Here is a 17,208-nt window from a genome sequence, read left to right as displayed (position 1 = left end):
TTATGAGGATCAGAACAAAATAAATGAAATAGACACCAAACAATACAAAGGATCAACAAAATGAAAAGCTGGTTTTTTGAAAAGATAAACAAAATCAGCAAACTATTACATAGACTAAGAAAAAAAGAGACCAAACCACAGAAATACAAAGGATCATTAGTGACTATTATGAACAAATACACACCAATAAATAAGTGGACCTAGAGAACACAAATAAATTCCCAGACACATAATCTACCAAGATTGAATCAAGAAGAAAGAGAAAACCTGAGCAGTCCAATAACGAGTAAGAAGACTGAATCAGTAATAAAATCACCAACAAAGAAAAGCCTGGGACTGAATGGCTTCACTACTGAATTCCACTAAACTTTTTAAAAAGAATACCAATTCTTCTCAAACTATTCCAAAAAAACTGAAGGATAGAAAATCCTTCCCTCAAGCCTGTAATCCCAGCACTTTGGGAGGCCGAGACGGGCGGATCACGAGGTCAGGAGATCGAGACCATCCTGGCTAACACGGTGAAACCCCGTCTCTACTAAAAAACACAAAAAACTAGCCGGGCGAGGTGGCGGGCACCTGTAGTCCCAGCTACTCGGAAGGCTGAGGCAGGAGAATGGTGTGAACCCGGGAGGCGGAGCTTGCAGTGAGCTGAGATCTGGCCACTGCAGTCCAGCCTGAGCGACACAGCGAGACTCCGTCTCAAAAAAAAAAAGAAAAGAAAAGAAAATCCTTCCTAGCTCGTTCTACAAGGCCAATATTACCCTAATAACAAAACCAAACAAGGAAACGCAGAAAAAGAAAACAAGACAATATGCCTGATGAACACAGATGCAAAATCCTCAACAAAATACTAGCAAACCAAATCCAATAGCACAGCAAAATGATTATACACCATAATTAAATGGGATTTATCCCAGGAATGCAAGAATGGAACAAAAAGCTTTTCCTCTAAGAACTGGAAAAAGACAAAATGCCCATTTTCACCAGTCTTATTCAACATAGTACTGAAGTCCTAGCCAGAGTAATTAAGCAAGGGAAAAAAATTTTTTTGAACAGAGATCCAAATTGGAAAAGAAAAAGTCAAACTGTCCCTATTTGCAGATGACATGATCTCACAAGCAGAAATACCTAAAGACTCTATCAAAAAACTCTTAGAACTGATAAATTCAGTAAAGTTGCAGGATACAAAAATCAACATATAAAAATCAGTAGTGTTTCCTACAACAATAACAAACTAGCTGAAAAAGAAATCAAGACAGCAATCCCATTTTCAAGAGCTACAAAAAATAAAATACCTAGGAATAAATTTAACCAAGGAGGTAAAAGATCTCTACAAAAAAAAGTGACAGAACACTGGTGAAAGAAACAGAGGAAGACACAAAGAAATTAGAAAGACATTTCATGTTCACATATTGGAAAAATTGTTGTTAAAATGACCCAAAAAGATCTACAGATTCAATGTAATTCCTACTAAATTACCAATGCTATTCTTTACAGGTACATAACAAGCAAAGATAAAATCTGTATTTGGCTACAAGACTCTGAATAGTCAAAGCAATTCTGAACAAAAGAATAAATCTGCAAGCAACACAATTTCTGACTTCAAAATAAACTACAAAGCTATAGTAATCAAAACAACATGGTACTTATATAAGAACAGACATACAAACCAGGAGAACAGAACAGCAAAACCAAAAATAAACCCACATATTTAAATCCAATGGATTTTTAACAAAGGCACGAAGAACACACATTAGGGAAAGGACAGTCTCTCCAATCAATGGTGCCATGAAAACTGGATATCCATAAGCAGGAGAGTGACACTTGATCCCAATCTCTCACCATATACAAAAATCAACTCAAGATGGACTAAAGACTTAAATGTAATTCCTGGAACTATGGAACTACTAGAAGAAAACACAAGAGAAAATGCTTTTGGGACTTTGCTCTAGACAAATATTTTATTGTATAAGAGGTTAATATCCATAACATACAAGGAACTCAACTCAATAGCACACATGCATGCACGCGCACACACACACACACTCACATACACTCACACACACCCACACACAGAGACACTCCAATATTAAAACGGGCAATTGCTCTGAGTAGACATTTCTCAAAAGGTGACATATAAATGGCCAACAGGTATATGAAAAATGTTCAACATCACTAATCATAGGGAAAATGTAAATAAAAACCACAATAAAGTATCATATCAGTTAGAACAGCTATTACCCAAACAAACAAACAAACAAAATACTGGTGAGGATATAAAGAAAAGAAAACACTTACACACTTGGTGGGAATGTACATTAGTAGCCATTATGAAAAACACCATAAAAGTTCCTTAAAAAGCTGAAAATAGAACTAGATATAATCCAGCAATCCCACTACTGGGTGTACATACAATTAAAATTAGTATGATAAAGAGATACCTTGTACTCCCATGTTTATTGCAGCTCTATACACAATAGCAAAGATATGGAATCAACCTACCTATCCATCTACAAAGGAATGATGGATAAAGAAAATGTGGTATAGGATGGGTGTAGTAGCTCACACCTCTAATCCCAGCACTTTGGGAGGCAGAGGCAGGCAGATCACGAGGTCAGGCATTCGAGACCAGCCTGGCCAATATGGTGAAACCCCATCTCTACTAAAAATACAAAAATTAGTCAGGTGTGGTGGCGTGCACCTGTAGTCCCAGCTACTTGGGAGGCTGAAGCAGAAGAATCGCTTGAACCCAGGAGGCAGAGGTTGCAGTGAGCCGAGATTGCACCACTGCACTCCACCCTGAGCAACAGAGGAAGACTCTGTCTCGAAAACAAAAAAGAAAAGAAAATGTGGTGTGTACGCACAATGGAATACTATTATGCCAAAAAAAAAATCTTGTCCTTTGCAGCAACATGAATGGAAATGAAAGTCATTATGTTATGTGAAATAAGTCAAGCACAGAAAGACAAATATTGCATATTCTCACTCATACACAGGGCTGGAAAAGTTGATATCATAGAAGTAGAGAGTATAACAGTGGTTACTAGATACCAGGAAGGTAAAGAAAAAATGGGGAGTATGAAACATTATACTGGGAGATACAAAATTATAGCTGGACCAGAGGCTGGGAAGGGTAGAGCCGGTGGAAGGGGCAAGGAGGAGAGATGGTTAGTGGGTACCAAAACAATAGAATTAGTAAGACCTAGTATTTGATAGCACAACAGGGTGACTATAGTCATTAGTAAAAGAGTACAATTAGGTCGTCTGTAACATCAAGAATGCTTGAGGGAATGGATACCCCATTTTACATGATGTTATTATTAAACATTGCATGCCTGTATTAAAACATCTCATGTACATCATAACTATATAGACCTACCAAGTACACACTAAAATTAAAATCAAAAATCAAAAAAGAACTACAAAAAAAATTACAGTTGGATGAGAGGAATAAGTTATAGTGTTCTATAGCACTGTAGAGTGACTACAGTTAACAATAATTTACTGTAGATTTTCAAATAGCTAGAAGAGAGGATTTTGAATGTTCCCAATATGAAGAAATGATATACGTCTGAGGTGATGAATATGCTAACTACTTTGATTTGATCATTACACATTATATACATGTATCAAAGTATCACTCTGTGCCCTATAAACATATATAATTATTATATGTCAATTTTTAAAAGGCAAAGATTATCAGGCTGAATTTTAAAATATAACAAGATATAACTATATGCTCTCTAAAACAAACACATTTTAGATTCAAAAACATAAATGAGTTGAAAAGAAAAAGATATGCAAATAGTAACAGCAGAAAGCTGTAACAATTATACTAATATCAGACAAAAGAGACTTATTTTTTTAAAGTAACTAAAAACAAAATGCGACATTTTATAAGGATAAAAGGGTCCCTTCATGCAGAAGATATAAAACATTTATGAACATAGCAACAAACCCTTGAAATACATATAGCAAAAACTAAGAAAACTGAAAGAACAAATAGATAATCCAACAATAACAGCAGAGACTACAATATCTTACTTACAATAGTGGACAGAATAACTGGACAGAAAGTCAACAAGGACAGAGAAGGTTTGAACAACATTATCAACCAGTATACCTGACATCTACATATCTCTAACGACTCCATCCAATAACTACAGCAACTGCAAAAATACGTATTCGTATCAAGAGAAGTCAGAAAATAATTGATCTGGGTAAAAATGAAAACACAATATACCAAAATTTATGGGATGCAGCTAAAGAAATTCACAGCTGTAAATGTCTGCAACAGGAAAAAAAGCCAGCCTGGGCAACATACAAGACCTTGCCTCTACAAATAATTTTTTTTTTAATTAGCCAGGTGTGATAGTACATGTATGTGGTCCTAGCTACTTGTGAGGCTGAGGTCAGAGAATCACCTGAGCCCATGTGGTCGAAGCTGCAGTGAGCAATGATCAACACTGCACTCTAGCCTGGGGCTTGTCCAAAAAGAAAAAGAAGAAAGAGAGAAAGAGATCTCAAATCAATAACGTAAATGTCCACCTTGAGAGTAGAAAAACAAAATCAAACCCAACCCAAAACAAGGAAAAAGAGGGACCACAATAACAAAAAGAAAAAGAAAAAAAGAGGGACACTTTTCAGAATGATTTGTTTCAAGTATATTAAACAATGAGATGTCATGATACTAAATATGTATACATTTAATAACATAACTTTAAGATATATAAAGTGAAAACTGACAAAACTAAAAATGAGAAATAGACAAATCCACAATCATAACTGGAGGTTATACCTCCAGCTATGGCTATATCTGCAGACATACCTCAACATCTAGTAGCTGACAGAATAAGCAAACAATGAAAAGCCATACGGATTTATAAGATTTGAAGAACTCTAATGACCAATTTCTGGTAAGTGATATCTACAGAACGCTACAGCAACAAATGCAGAATACACACTTTTTATCAATTGCACATGAAACACTTACAGAAACAGACTATATATTAATTTATACATTTTAATAAGTTAAAATCATACAGACAATGTGCTGCTGACCACAGTGGAATTAAATAGAAATCAGTAACAGAAAGATAATTAATAAATTCCTAAATATTTGGAAATTAAGCAATATACTTCTAAGTAAGCCAAATAATAACCCAATAATCAAAGAAATCAAAATGGAAATTATAAAATTTTTTTAACTTAATGAAAAGACAACATGAAATCCCACGTGATAGTGCTAAATATATGGTTAGAGAAAAAAATTACAGCATTACATATATGTATTTCAGTAGAAAAAGACTGAAAAAAAAGCAATGACTTAAGTTTCCAACTCAGGAAACTAGAAAAAAGAAAAGTAAATGGAATCCAAAAAAATTGAAAGAAATTATAAAAATAAGAACAAAAATAAATGACAAAGCACAAGTACAACTCAAAAAAGAATCAACGAAAACAAAAATTAGTTCTTTGAAAATATTAATAAAACTAGTAAGACCCTAGCAATATTGATGAAAAAAATACAAATTACCAGCATCAGGCATGAGAAGAAGATATCACTGCAGATCCTACAGATAAATTTTTTTAAATAAGGCAGCTTTATAATAAACACCAGCCTGGGCATAAGGCGCTCACGTCTATAATCCCAACACTTTGGGAGGCTGAGGTTGGAAGGTCATTTGAGCCCAGGAGTTTGAGACCAGCCTGGGAAACACCGCGAGACCTTGTCTCTACAAAAAGTATAAAAATTATTCGGAAATGGTAGCACTGGCACTCAGAGGAGGCAGAGGTGGGAAGACAGCTTGAGCCTGAGAGGTCAAGACTGCAATGAGCTGTGATCATGCCACTGCACTCCAGCCTGTGCAACAGAGTGAGACTTTGTCTCAAAAAATAAAAATTTTAAAAAAAAGTAAACAACAAAAAACCCAACTTTACTCCTTACATGTAACAATTTAGAGCAGGGCAGCAAACTTTTTCAGTACAGATGGAGACAGTAAATACTTTAGGCTTTTGCAAGCCACGCAGTCTCTGTCCTAGCTACTTAATTCTGCTGTTTTAGGGTAAAAGCAGCCACAGACAATAAACAAAATGAGTAGCTATGTTTCAATAAAACTGTATTTACAAAAGCAGGCCCAGGACACAGTTTGCTGATCCCGAATTTTCAAAAAATAGTGAAATTCCTTGAAAGATACAACTCACCAAAACTGACAACAGCAGAAATAAAAGTCTAAATGATCCTACATATCTTAAATTAAATCAGCAGTTTATAACTTTACATCATAACCCAGATGACTTCATGTTTAATTTTTCCTTAAAAAACTGAGAAGTTGGTAATCTCACACTTCCTGATTCTGAAACTCACTACAATGCTACAATAATCCAAACAGTGTGATAGTGTCATAAAGGCAGACATATAAATCAATGGAATAGTATTGAGAGCCCAGAAATAAACCCTCACATCTATGGTCAAATGATTTTTGAGAAGGGTGTCAAGACCATTCAGTGTGAAAGTACAGATATCAACAAACGGTGTTGGGAAACCTGAATATCCACATTTTAAAAAAAGAGAGAGAGGTTGCGACACTACCTTATACTATGTAAGAGCAAAAAAATTAGAAGAAAACACAGGAGAAAAGCTTCATGACATTAGATTTGACAATGATTGGATATGACAGCAAAAATCCATATAATGAATGAGAAAAATAGCTAAGTTGAACTTCATCAAAATTAAAAACTTTGGTGTATCAAAGGATGCTATTATAGAGTAAGATGCCACTGACAGCATGTGAGGAAACATCTGCAAATCATGTATCTGATACGGGATTGATATCCACAATACATACAGAACTCCTATAACTCAACAACAACAAAAAACAAAGAACCCAATTCAAAATTGGGCAAAGGACTCAAATAGGCATTTCTCCAAAGAAGACAAACATAGCTAATAAGTACATGAGAAAAGAGGCTCAACATCACTAATCATCAGAGAAATGCAAATTAAAACCACATTGAGATATCATTTCATACCCGTTGGGTTAGCTATATAAAAAAAAAAGTAAGACAACAAGTGTTAGTGAGGACATGGAGCACTTCGAACCTTTGCACATTGCTGGTAGGAAGGTAAAACAACGCAATCACTGTGGAAAACAGTATGGTGATTCCTCAAAAAATTAAACGCAGAATTATCATATGATCTAGGAATTCCATTTCTGGGTATATACCCAAATAAATTAAAAGCACAGTCTCAGGTATATTTGTACACCTACCTTCATATCAGCATTATAGCCAAAAGATGAAAGCAACCCAACTATCTATCAGTGAATAAATGAATGAACAAAATGTGGCATGTACATATAATAGATTATTTAGACTTAAAAACAGAGGACATAGTAGCATATGCTACAACATGGATAAGCTTTTTTAGACATTGTGCTAAGTGAAATATGCCAATAACAAAAGAACAAACATTGAATGATTCCACTTATATGAGGTACTTAAAATAGTCAAATTCATACAGTCATAAAGTAGAATGGTGGTTGCAAGGGGCTGGGAAGAGGGGAAAATAGGGAGTTAGTGTCTAATGGGTACTTCCCAAATTTCAGTTTGGGAAGACGAAAATATTCTAGAGATAAGTAGTAGTGATGGTTGCACAACAATGTAAACATAAGTAATATCACAGAATTGTACATTTAAAAATGGTTAAAATGGGCCAGGCATGATGGCTCATGCCTCTAATCCCAACACTTTGGGAGGCCAAGGTGGGTGGATCACCTGAGGTCAGGAGTTTGAGATCAGCCTGGCCAACATGGTGAAACCCAATCCAGGCATTGTGGTGGGTGCCTGTAATCCCAGCTACTGGGGAGGCTGAGGCAGGAAAATTGTTTGAACCCAGGAAGCAGAGGTTGCAGTGAGCCAAGATCGCACCATTACACTCCAGCCAAGAGTGAAACTCTGTCTCAAAAAAAAAAAAAGGTTAAGATGATAAATGTTGTATTACATATATTCTATCACAATTTAAAAAAAACTACTAACATTGATCTTAAACTGTCAGAGATTATAAAAAGAGGGAATACCTCACAAATAAATCAATAAGGCCTATATATATATATACACACACACACACACATATATGACATTCAAAACCAGGAAACAACATTCCAAGAAAGGAAAATCATAGGCTAGTATCACTTATAAGCAAATACACAACAAAATCAATCAAAATTTAACAAATTGAATCCAACAATATGTAAAAAAGATAATATATAATCAGGTTTATTCCAAGAATTCAAGGTTAAGATTTGAAAACAATGTAATTTACCACATTAATAAAACAAAAGAGAAAAATCATGTATCAACTCATTAAATGTAATATTTGATAAAAGTCAGCATTCATTTATTTTTAAAACTCATTGGAAAAGTAGTAATACAAGAGAATCTCAACTCAATAAAGGTTATTTATAGCTAACAACATACTTAATAGTAAAACACTGAATACTTTCCCACTGAAATTGGAAACAAAAAAGGATGTCTATTCTCATGACCTCTACTCCACATTATACAAAAGGCCCTAGCCCAGTGCAATAATGAAATAAAACGAAATAAAAGATACAAGTATTGGATAGAAACATGTAAAACTGTCATTATTTGCAGATGACATGATTGAACACGGACAATCCAAAAGAACCTACCAAAGACTGTTAGAAGTTTTGGGCCACTGGATAGGTCAACATACTAAAATCAATTTTATCTCCCTGTACTGATAACAAATTATTTTAAAATAGAGGGTTTTTTTGTGTTTGTTTTTTGAGACAGAGTCTCACTCTGTCACCCAGGCTGGAGTCCAGTGGCGCGATCTCGGCTCACTGCAACCTCCACCTTCCCAGTTCAAGTGACTCTCATGCCTCAGTGTCCCAAGTAGCTGGGATTACATGCATCAGCCACCACACCTGGCTAATTTTTGTAATTTTAGTAGAGACGAGGTTTTGCCATATCATCCAGGCTGATCTCAAACTCCTGACCTCAAGTGATCCACCCACCTTGGCCTCCTAAAGTGCTGTGATTGATTACAAGCAAGAGCCACCACACTTAGCCAGAAAACAGGTTTTTAAAATGCTACTTAACCATCAATAAAAAGAGGTAAAATTTAATTAAATACATGCAAAATTTCTCTAAAAAGTTCAAAACTTTGCTGAGAGAAATTAAAGGCCTAAAACTATGGAAAGCAATGCTTTGTACATGAATTGAAAAATTCAAAACTATGTCAACTCAATATGTTAATTCATCCAAAATCGATCTATAGATTCAATGTAATCTCAGCAAAAACACTAACAGCTTTCTTTTTTAGAAATTAATTATAAAAGTTACAAGTTGAAATTAAAATGTACATGATAGGCTGGGCATGGTGGCTCATGCCTGTAATCCCAGCACTTTGAGAGGCCAAAGCGGGATCACCTGAGCTCAGGAGTTCGACCAGCTTGGCCAACATGGTGAAACCCCGTCTCTACTAAAAATACAAAAATTAGCCAGGCGTGGTGGTGCACACCTGTAATCCCAGCTACTAGGGAGGCTGCAGCAGGAGAATTTCTCCACAGGGAGGTGAAGGTTGCAATAAGCTGAGATCACACTACTGCACTCCGGCCTGGGCTATAAAGCGAGACTCTGTCTCAAAAAAAAAAATAAAGAAATAAAATATATGTGGAAATACAAAGGACCTAAAATAGTTATGAAAATCTTGAAGGAGAAAAGAACAAAGTTGTACTAATTACACTGAGATACCAAGTCTTATTATAAAAGCTACAGTAACCATATGGAGTGACACAAGAATAGATAAACAGATCACTCAATAGAATAAAGAGTTCAGAAACAAATCCACACACATATGGCAACCTGATTTACAGCAAAGGCTTACTGTAATTGAGTAAGGAAAGAAGAGTTCAACAAATGGTATAGATCAACTATCAGTGGAAATAAATTAATCTTTACCTCTATTACACATATGCAGAAAAACAAATTTGAGATGAATCATGGAATTTAATAAAGCTCCTAAAAGAAATATAAAAGAATATATGTTGTTGGTGTAAGCAAAGGTTTCTTAAACAAGACAAGAAAAACCCTAACCACAAGGGAAAAGATTGATAAACTGGACTTCAGTAAGATTATTAACTTTTATTCATCGAGACACCTTTATGAGTAAAGATACAAGCCACAAACTGAAAGTAAATACTGCAAAACATCTATCTGGCAAAGGACTCATTTCCAAAATATATAAAGAATTCCTGGCTGGGCACAGTGACTCACACCTGTATTCCCAGCACTTTGGGAGGCTGAGGCAGGCGGATCATGAGGTCAGCGGATCGAAACCATCCTGGCTAATATGGTGAAACCCCATCTCTACTAAAAATACAAAAAATTAGCTGGGCATGGTGGTGGGCGCCTGTAGTCCTAGCTACTCAGGAGGCTGAGGCAGGAGAATGGCGTGAACCCGGGAGGTGGAGCTTGCAGTGAGCTGAGATCACGCCACTGCACTCCAGCATGGGCAACAGAGTGAGACTCTGTCTCAAAAAAAAAAAAAAAAAAAAAAAAAAGATTTCCTATACATCAATAAGACAGAAAATTCAATCTTTACAAAAGGAAAAAAGACTTAGACTTCACAAAAAAAAAAGATAGCTAAATGGCCAATAAGAATATAAAAACGTCATTAGTCATGAGGAAAATAGAAGTTAAAATTACAATGAGATATCACTACACACCCACTGGAAAGGCTAACATTAAAATAACAAACATACCAAGTAGTAGCAAAAATGTGAAATACCTGGAATGCTCATAAGTTGTTGGTGAGACTGGAATTGATATAATCACTTTGGAAGACTATCTGGCAATACGAAATGAAAACACAGGCTAAACACAGGCCCTACCTTCTAGGTATACACCTAAGAGAAATTAATACTTATCTTACCAAGATAGATGTACTGGAATGTTCATGGAAGCTTTCTTCACCAGCCACAAATATTAAAAACCCAAGTGTCCATCAAAAGGAGAATGTGTAAGTAAACTGTGGAATCTTCATGCAATGGAATAGTACTGACAATACGAAAAACAAACTCTTCTAACAACAAGGGTTAATCTTAGAAAGGTTGAAAGAAAAAAGCCAAACATAAGTGATTCCAATTTTTTTGAGGTTCAAAACCAGGTAAAACTTATCTATGTTGACAGAAGTCAGATTACCAGTCACCTCTTTTAGGAGTGGGGAGTACATCCCCCCACCCCAGATGGAGTCTCACTCTGTCGCCCAGGCTGGAGCCCAGTGGTGTGATCTCGGCTCACTGCAACCTTCCCCTTCCGGATTCAAGCAATTCTCCTGCCTCAGTCTCCCGAGTAGCTGGAATTACAGGCGCATGCCACCATGCCTAGCTAATTTTTTGTATTTTTAGTAGAGACATGGTTTCGCCATGTTGGCCAGGCTGGTCTCGAACTCCTGACCTCATGATCTGCCCGCTTTGGCCTCCCAAAGTGCTGGGATTACAGGCATGAGCCACCGCGCCCAGCCCGGAGTACTTAATAAAAGTAAAACAGGTGAGCCTTTTGGGGTGCTGGAAACGTTCTATTTTTTTATTGGACAGTAGTTGCACAGGGGTAAAACATTTTAAAATTGAGCTGTTGGCCGGGCGTGGTGGCTCACGCCTGTAATCCCAGCACTTTGGGAGGCCGAGGCAGGCGGTTCATGAGGTCAGGAGATCACCACCATCCTGGATAACACGGTGAAACCCCATCTCTACTAAAAATACAAAAAATTAGCAGGGCGTGGTGGCGGGCGCCTGTAGTCCCAGCTACTCAGGAGGCTGAGGCAGGAGAATGGCGTGAACCCGGGAGGCAGAGCTTGCAGTGAACCGAGATGACGCCACTGCACTCCAGTCTGGGCGACAGAGCGAGACTCCGTCTCAAAAAAAAAAATTGAGCTGTTACATTTGGGATTTGTGCTCATCAAAAAAAAAAAAAAATGAAAATGAAAATACTAAGCCACTCAACTAACCTTGGAAACAGGAAAAAGAAGCAGCCAGGAGTATTATTTCTTAGTGTTAAGTCTAGACTGACTTAATAAAAGAGTAATAAAAGAGGCTGTGGACTATAACTAAAAATTATCAATAACTATCACTGTCAGATTAAGTCTTCCCTTATCTCCTAAAAATCAGTTGGTCCCTGATTCTTTTGAGCTTGCACAGATCCTCAAGTCTAACAGAATTTGTTGGCATATGTTACTAATATAGGTAATAAATGAATTAACGAATATGTAATCTTTGAAGTTAGAGTTCTTTTGCATCAGACCAATCTCATGTTAAAAGAAACTAAAACGATTAATAAAGAAGTTTATAATTTTACTGCCATTCTCAATGTATCTACTCAACACTCTGAGGATGCTGTGGGAAATGTCATCTTTCCTCATGAGCTGAACCTGGTTTTTTTGTTTTTTTTTTTTTTTATCTTTTTTTTCCTCAACCCCCACCAGCCACCCACCCTTCCTGATGGCTTTCAAACCCTTCCACTGACCAAAAAGGAGAATGAGAATGTAATATTTTCCAGGCTTATACAGAATTTTGACAACATAAATTAGCACATTCATAATGCTTGAAAATTGACTAAATAGAACAATTCTGACATGAACAATGAAATCGTCTTTCTGTCAAGGCAACTTTAAGTAATCCCATTCTAATATACCGTCACCTGGGAACAAACTATTTTTTAAAATTATGCAGGTCAGGCGTAGTGGCTCACGCCTATAATCCCAGCACTTTGGGAGACCAAGGCAGGCGGCTCACCTGAGGTCAGGAGTTCGAGACCAGCCTGGCCAACACGGTGAAACCCCGTCTCTACTAAAAATACAAAAATTAGCCAGGCGTGGTGGTGCGCACCTGTAATCCCAGCTCTTAGGGAGGCTACGGCAGGAGAACTGCCTGAGTCCCAGACGCAGAGGTTGCAGTGAGCCGAGATCACGCAGCTCCACTCGTCTGGGCGACAGAGCAAGACTCCATTTCAAAAAAAGAGAAAATAATGTAAAATAAGCCCCCCTTGTTTCAAGGTAGTTCAAAATACATCAGTAGAAAAGTTTCGTTTTTAGAGCACAAAGTCAAGGCGTAGGATACAACAGATTACCGTCCAAACAAGTTGAAAACTGTTTCCAGTTCACGACAGCTACATAGCTTACCTGTTCCAGCACATCCAACTTTAACTCGAGCTTGCTGAGTACCACGTCTCCACCCCATAGTGAAAGCTGTAGATCCGACGGCTTTAAGTTCTTGATGTAGCGATTCACATAGCTCATTAAAATTGGAGTTACATATGACTCCAGCATCTTTTAAGGTAAGGAATTAAAGTCGGTAGCTGAAAGGAGTAGATAGAAACGTTGTAAGTCGGCGGTATAGTGAAGGAAAGACTTGGGTTAGTTATCTCAGGCCGAAAGCAGTAAGTCCCCACCAAAGCGGCCGTTCGCCTCCTCTTAGAAGCAGAGAAAACTCAAGAGGACTCCCAGCTCCAGCTGCGACTTCCTCAAGTACGACACCCCTTGCCAAGCCAAGTAAGGGAGGAAGATGCAGTGACCAGAAGAGAGCGGGTCCCTCAGACGGGAAGAATGAAGTGAGGCGGACTGCTCTTCGGCCGTGGTAGCCCTTCACCAACCCAGCCACTCCGCTAGGCCCTTGCTTCCCGGAACCCAGCCGGATCTGCCACCACAGAACGAAAGCTAGAAGGCCCCCCCTCCCGCTCCCGCTCCCCAGCACTCCACTGTCCGCTCACACGCCAGAGTACCGGCGCGTCCCCTCCACCTCCAGGTCCCTGGCACCCACCCCCGCCGGCAGCGCTGCTCTAGTACCGCGCCACTTCCGGGTGTGACCTACTTGGTGTTCAAAACAAAGTGTCCCTCCACGGCCGCCACTCTACGCAGCCGGACCGAATTTCTCGGGCTAGAGAAGCTACTCTGCGCGTCTTCGTGGAGAAGAACTGTTGCGTTCGGCTAGCCAGGGTCCCAGCTGCGACCCTGCTAGTTAGTATAAAGATCTAGGAGGTGTCTGAGGGGGTGGGGGGAACCGTAAAGGGGAAACACCCGAGATCCGGAAGTGGCGCTCCGGGGAAAGGGTGGCTGCCGGTGCTGGGGCCGCTGCGCGCTCGGCGGTTCCCGAGGTGGAAGTCCGCCCTGGGTTGGGAGGCACGGAGGGTCGCTGGTTGGATGCCGAGGAAGAAACCACACCTAGCACTTAAAGCCCTGAAAAAAACAGAGGTGGTTGTCTTTCTTGAGAAACGGGAGGACTGGGAAGAGGAACTGGGTTGGGTTCACTGGGGAGGGCAGAAGCAATAGGCCGCTGGTAGGAGGAGCGAAGTAAGTGACAGATTTCAACTTAGTTCCGAGGTTTATTTGCTGGAAGGAGGGTAGATGTGGGAAGATAATTGAAGGGATTAGGACGTACACTGTTGGAGGACGCGTTTTGGCCAAACGTATAGACAAGCTCTCGCATTCTGTTATTTTCACAAAGCAATGGTGAAGTACTCCCTAGTTTGCTGATGAGGGGCGGGGGAGGGATGGTCAAAGAATATTGTGGGGAACCATAGGATTGCAGTCTGACGTGAGATTTAGGGAAGCTGCGGCAATAACCAAAATGAAGACGGAATTGAGAGTTCTAGAGACAAAGTGAATATAACTGATAAGTAATGAATTCAGAGTTGTAAGGGTCGGTGTTGGTTTTATTAGGCTGTAATGAGTGTATAAAATAATACCTTTCCGTATAATCGCTTGTAAGCTAACAAAGTCAAGAAATTCAAATATTAACTCGGAAAATATATACGGGGCTTAAAGGAATCGCATAGGACATGCTGCCCAAGTTTTGCCCAGCTTGTCTTATTTTTGGTTAGCACTGGAAAAAACACCTACCACTGCATTTTGAAACTAGACTCCTAGTCAGGCGCGGTGATGCACACCTGTAATCCCAGCACTTTGGGAGGCCAAGGCCTCCAAATTGCTTGAGACCAGTCTGGCCAACATGGAAAAAACCTGTCTCTACAAAAATATTAGTAATACAAAAATAAGCTGAGCACGGTGCCTGTAGTGTAGTCCCTGCTACTCAGGAGGCTGAGGTGGGAGGATCACTTGAGCCCCAGAGGTGGAAGCTGCAGTGAGCCGTGATCACACCACTGCACTCCAGCCTGGGCGACAGAGTGAGACTGTCAAAAAACAAAACAAGAGAAACTAGACTTTTTTTAAAAAGTTATTAAATAACCACCCATGCCTAAAGCTCTTTCCTGGAATTCAAAATTACCATTTCTGGAAAGAGCTTCAGTAACTGCAACAGAAAAGAGGCGTGAGGATGCCAAGGTGTTTAGATTTATTTTGTTATTGAAAATAAGGAAATAAGTTTCCCCAAAAGAGGCAGCAGCTAATTGCCAATTCAGAGCAGCTGTTCCTTCACAAGAACGCCTTAATAACTCAAATATTTGAGTATTATCAAAACTTGCCAAATTATACAAATGAATTAATTTCTTTTTTAGTTATCTGCTTCATCTGAAACACAGGTCAAAGCCATGACTTAGAGGTTTTAACCTAAAGAAAATGGTTCCACTAATTGTATAGAACCTCTCAGCAGTCTACAACAGTAGCTCCAGGTCTTGTCGTTTTTCTAGAGAAAAAAGGCCTAGTTTTCTCTTATGGTGATCTATTAAATAAAAACACTATATTAAGATAAATTGGCCAAATATAGGAGTAGAAATGTGGCTAAGATATTTGAACAAATAACATATGGAATGCTAAACATTTTTTGTTCTCATATGCCATTTTTCTCCTGGAACCGACAAAAAAATGGACAAATTCCTGGCTTGGGAAAATTATCTGGGCACTGTGTTTTGGTTTAAGTTTCAAAAAATTTGTAGTTTTCAACCTGTATTCCACTGTGCCCTTTACCATAAGCAGTTAAGATAAATTTAATTCCTTTTCACTAATAGTTTCATTGCTCATTTTTTTAAATGTCAAATGGCAAGTCTTTTCCAAATCTATTATATCTTTGTATTGTAAAATTTTTCTTCCCCCCACAAATATTGTTTAAGTGTTCTCAAGACTTTGAGGCAGGTTGGTTCTGTAGAGGCAGGCCTTGTTCTTGACTTAACAGGAAACCTTCAGGTTCCTCACCATTAAGTATGTTGTTAGCTGTAGGGTTTTTGTAGATGTTCTTTAGCAAACTAAAGCTCGCTGAGAGTTATTATCATAACATAGGTGTTAGATTTTGTCAAATGCTTTTTCTGCATCTATTGATATGAACATGTGACTTTTTCTTCATTAGCCTGTTAATGTGATTGATCACAATAATTGATTGTTGAATATTTAACCGGCCTTGCATACTTGGGATAAGTCCCACTTGGTCAAGGCTTGTACTTCCTCTTATGCATTGTTGGATTTAATCTGCTGGTATTTTGTTGAAGATTTTTGCATCTATGTTCATGAGAAATATTGGTTTGGTTTTCTTATGATGTCTTTATCTGATTTTGGTATTATAGTAAGGATGGGCTCATGAATAAGTTAGGAAGTATTCCTTTGCTTCTATTTTCTGGAAGAGATTATAGAGAATTGGTATAATTTCTTCCTTAAATGTTTGGTATTACTCACCAGCAAACCCATCTAAGCATAGTGTTTTCCACTTCAGGTTATTAACCATTGTTTCTTCATTTCTGTTTTTAATTTTCTTATTTATTTCCATCTCCCTGCTTACATTTTCTAGCTGCAAGATTAAAAGATTGAAAAAGGTAGAGAAAGGCTTGTTTTTTTGTTTAGTTTTCTATTATGTGTGGTATATATATGGGATCTTCAACTACAGGGACCTGTATCCCTAACACCTCACATATTATGTGGTACCTAATAGGTTATGACAGTGATTTACTTTAACAATTATTCAGGAAATCTGCTTACCTTTTCCTTGTGTACACAGAGCTAAATTATTATTCAGGCTGTCTAACAGCCAGGTGTTATCAAGTAACTGAGTTCTGACCACCTGAATGTGGATAGAAGTGATGTAGGCACAGGCCTGGCTCATAAAAGCCTCCCACATGACAGCCTTAGTCTTTCTCCATCACCAAGCAGGATAAAAATGTGCAGAGGACTCCAAGGTCCATGGAGAGGTTAAGGACAAAAACTAGGAGATTGAGTCTATGAGTCATTGCCTAGAGAAACAACTGCTG

The 17,208-nt window shown here is 38.3% G+C and overlaps 1 protein-coding gene across 10 annotated transcripts in view; it reads right to left on the bottom strand.

Moving 5' to 3' along the window:
* VPS13B (vacuolar protein sorting 13 homolog B) overlaps window positions 1-14,579 on the bottom strand; it is an 869,883-nt gene extending 855,304 nt beyond the window's left edge. For 7 of the 10 annotated variants that reach the window (XR_004435186.1, XM_033202379.1, XM_033202380.1 and 4 more), the window contains exons 1-2: window positions 13,789-13,870; window positions 13,202-13,377 (exon numbers count right to left, since the gene is read on the bottom strand). Coding sequence is in view for 9 of the 10 variants with exons in the window: in XM_033202379.1 (XP_033058270.1) it covers window positions 13,202-13,348 (147 nt within the window). In the remaining variant the exon portion in view is untranslated. Of the gene's footprint in view, window positions 1-13,201; window positions 13,378-13,470 lie in introns of all 10 variants that reach the window. The other 3 variants (XM_033202375.1, XM_033202376.1, XM_033202377.1) reach the window with 3 other exon arrangements.
* Between the last annotated feature and the right edge of the window lie 2,629 nt (window positions 14,580-17,208).

Source organism: Trachypithecus francoisi, unplaced genomic scaffold, assembly GCF_009764315.1.
Source record: "Trachypithecus francoisi isolate TF-2019V2 unplaced genomic scaffold, Tfra_2.0 Lachesis_group7, whole genome shotgun sequence".
In the NCBI taxonomy this organism is placed as follows: domain Eukaryota; kingdom Metazoa; phylum Chordata; class Mammalia; order Primates; family Cercopithecidae; genus Trachypithecus; species Trachypithecus francoisi.
This window is presented reverse-complemented; position numbering and strand designations above follow the sequence as displayed.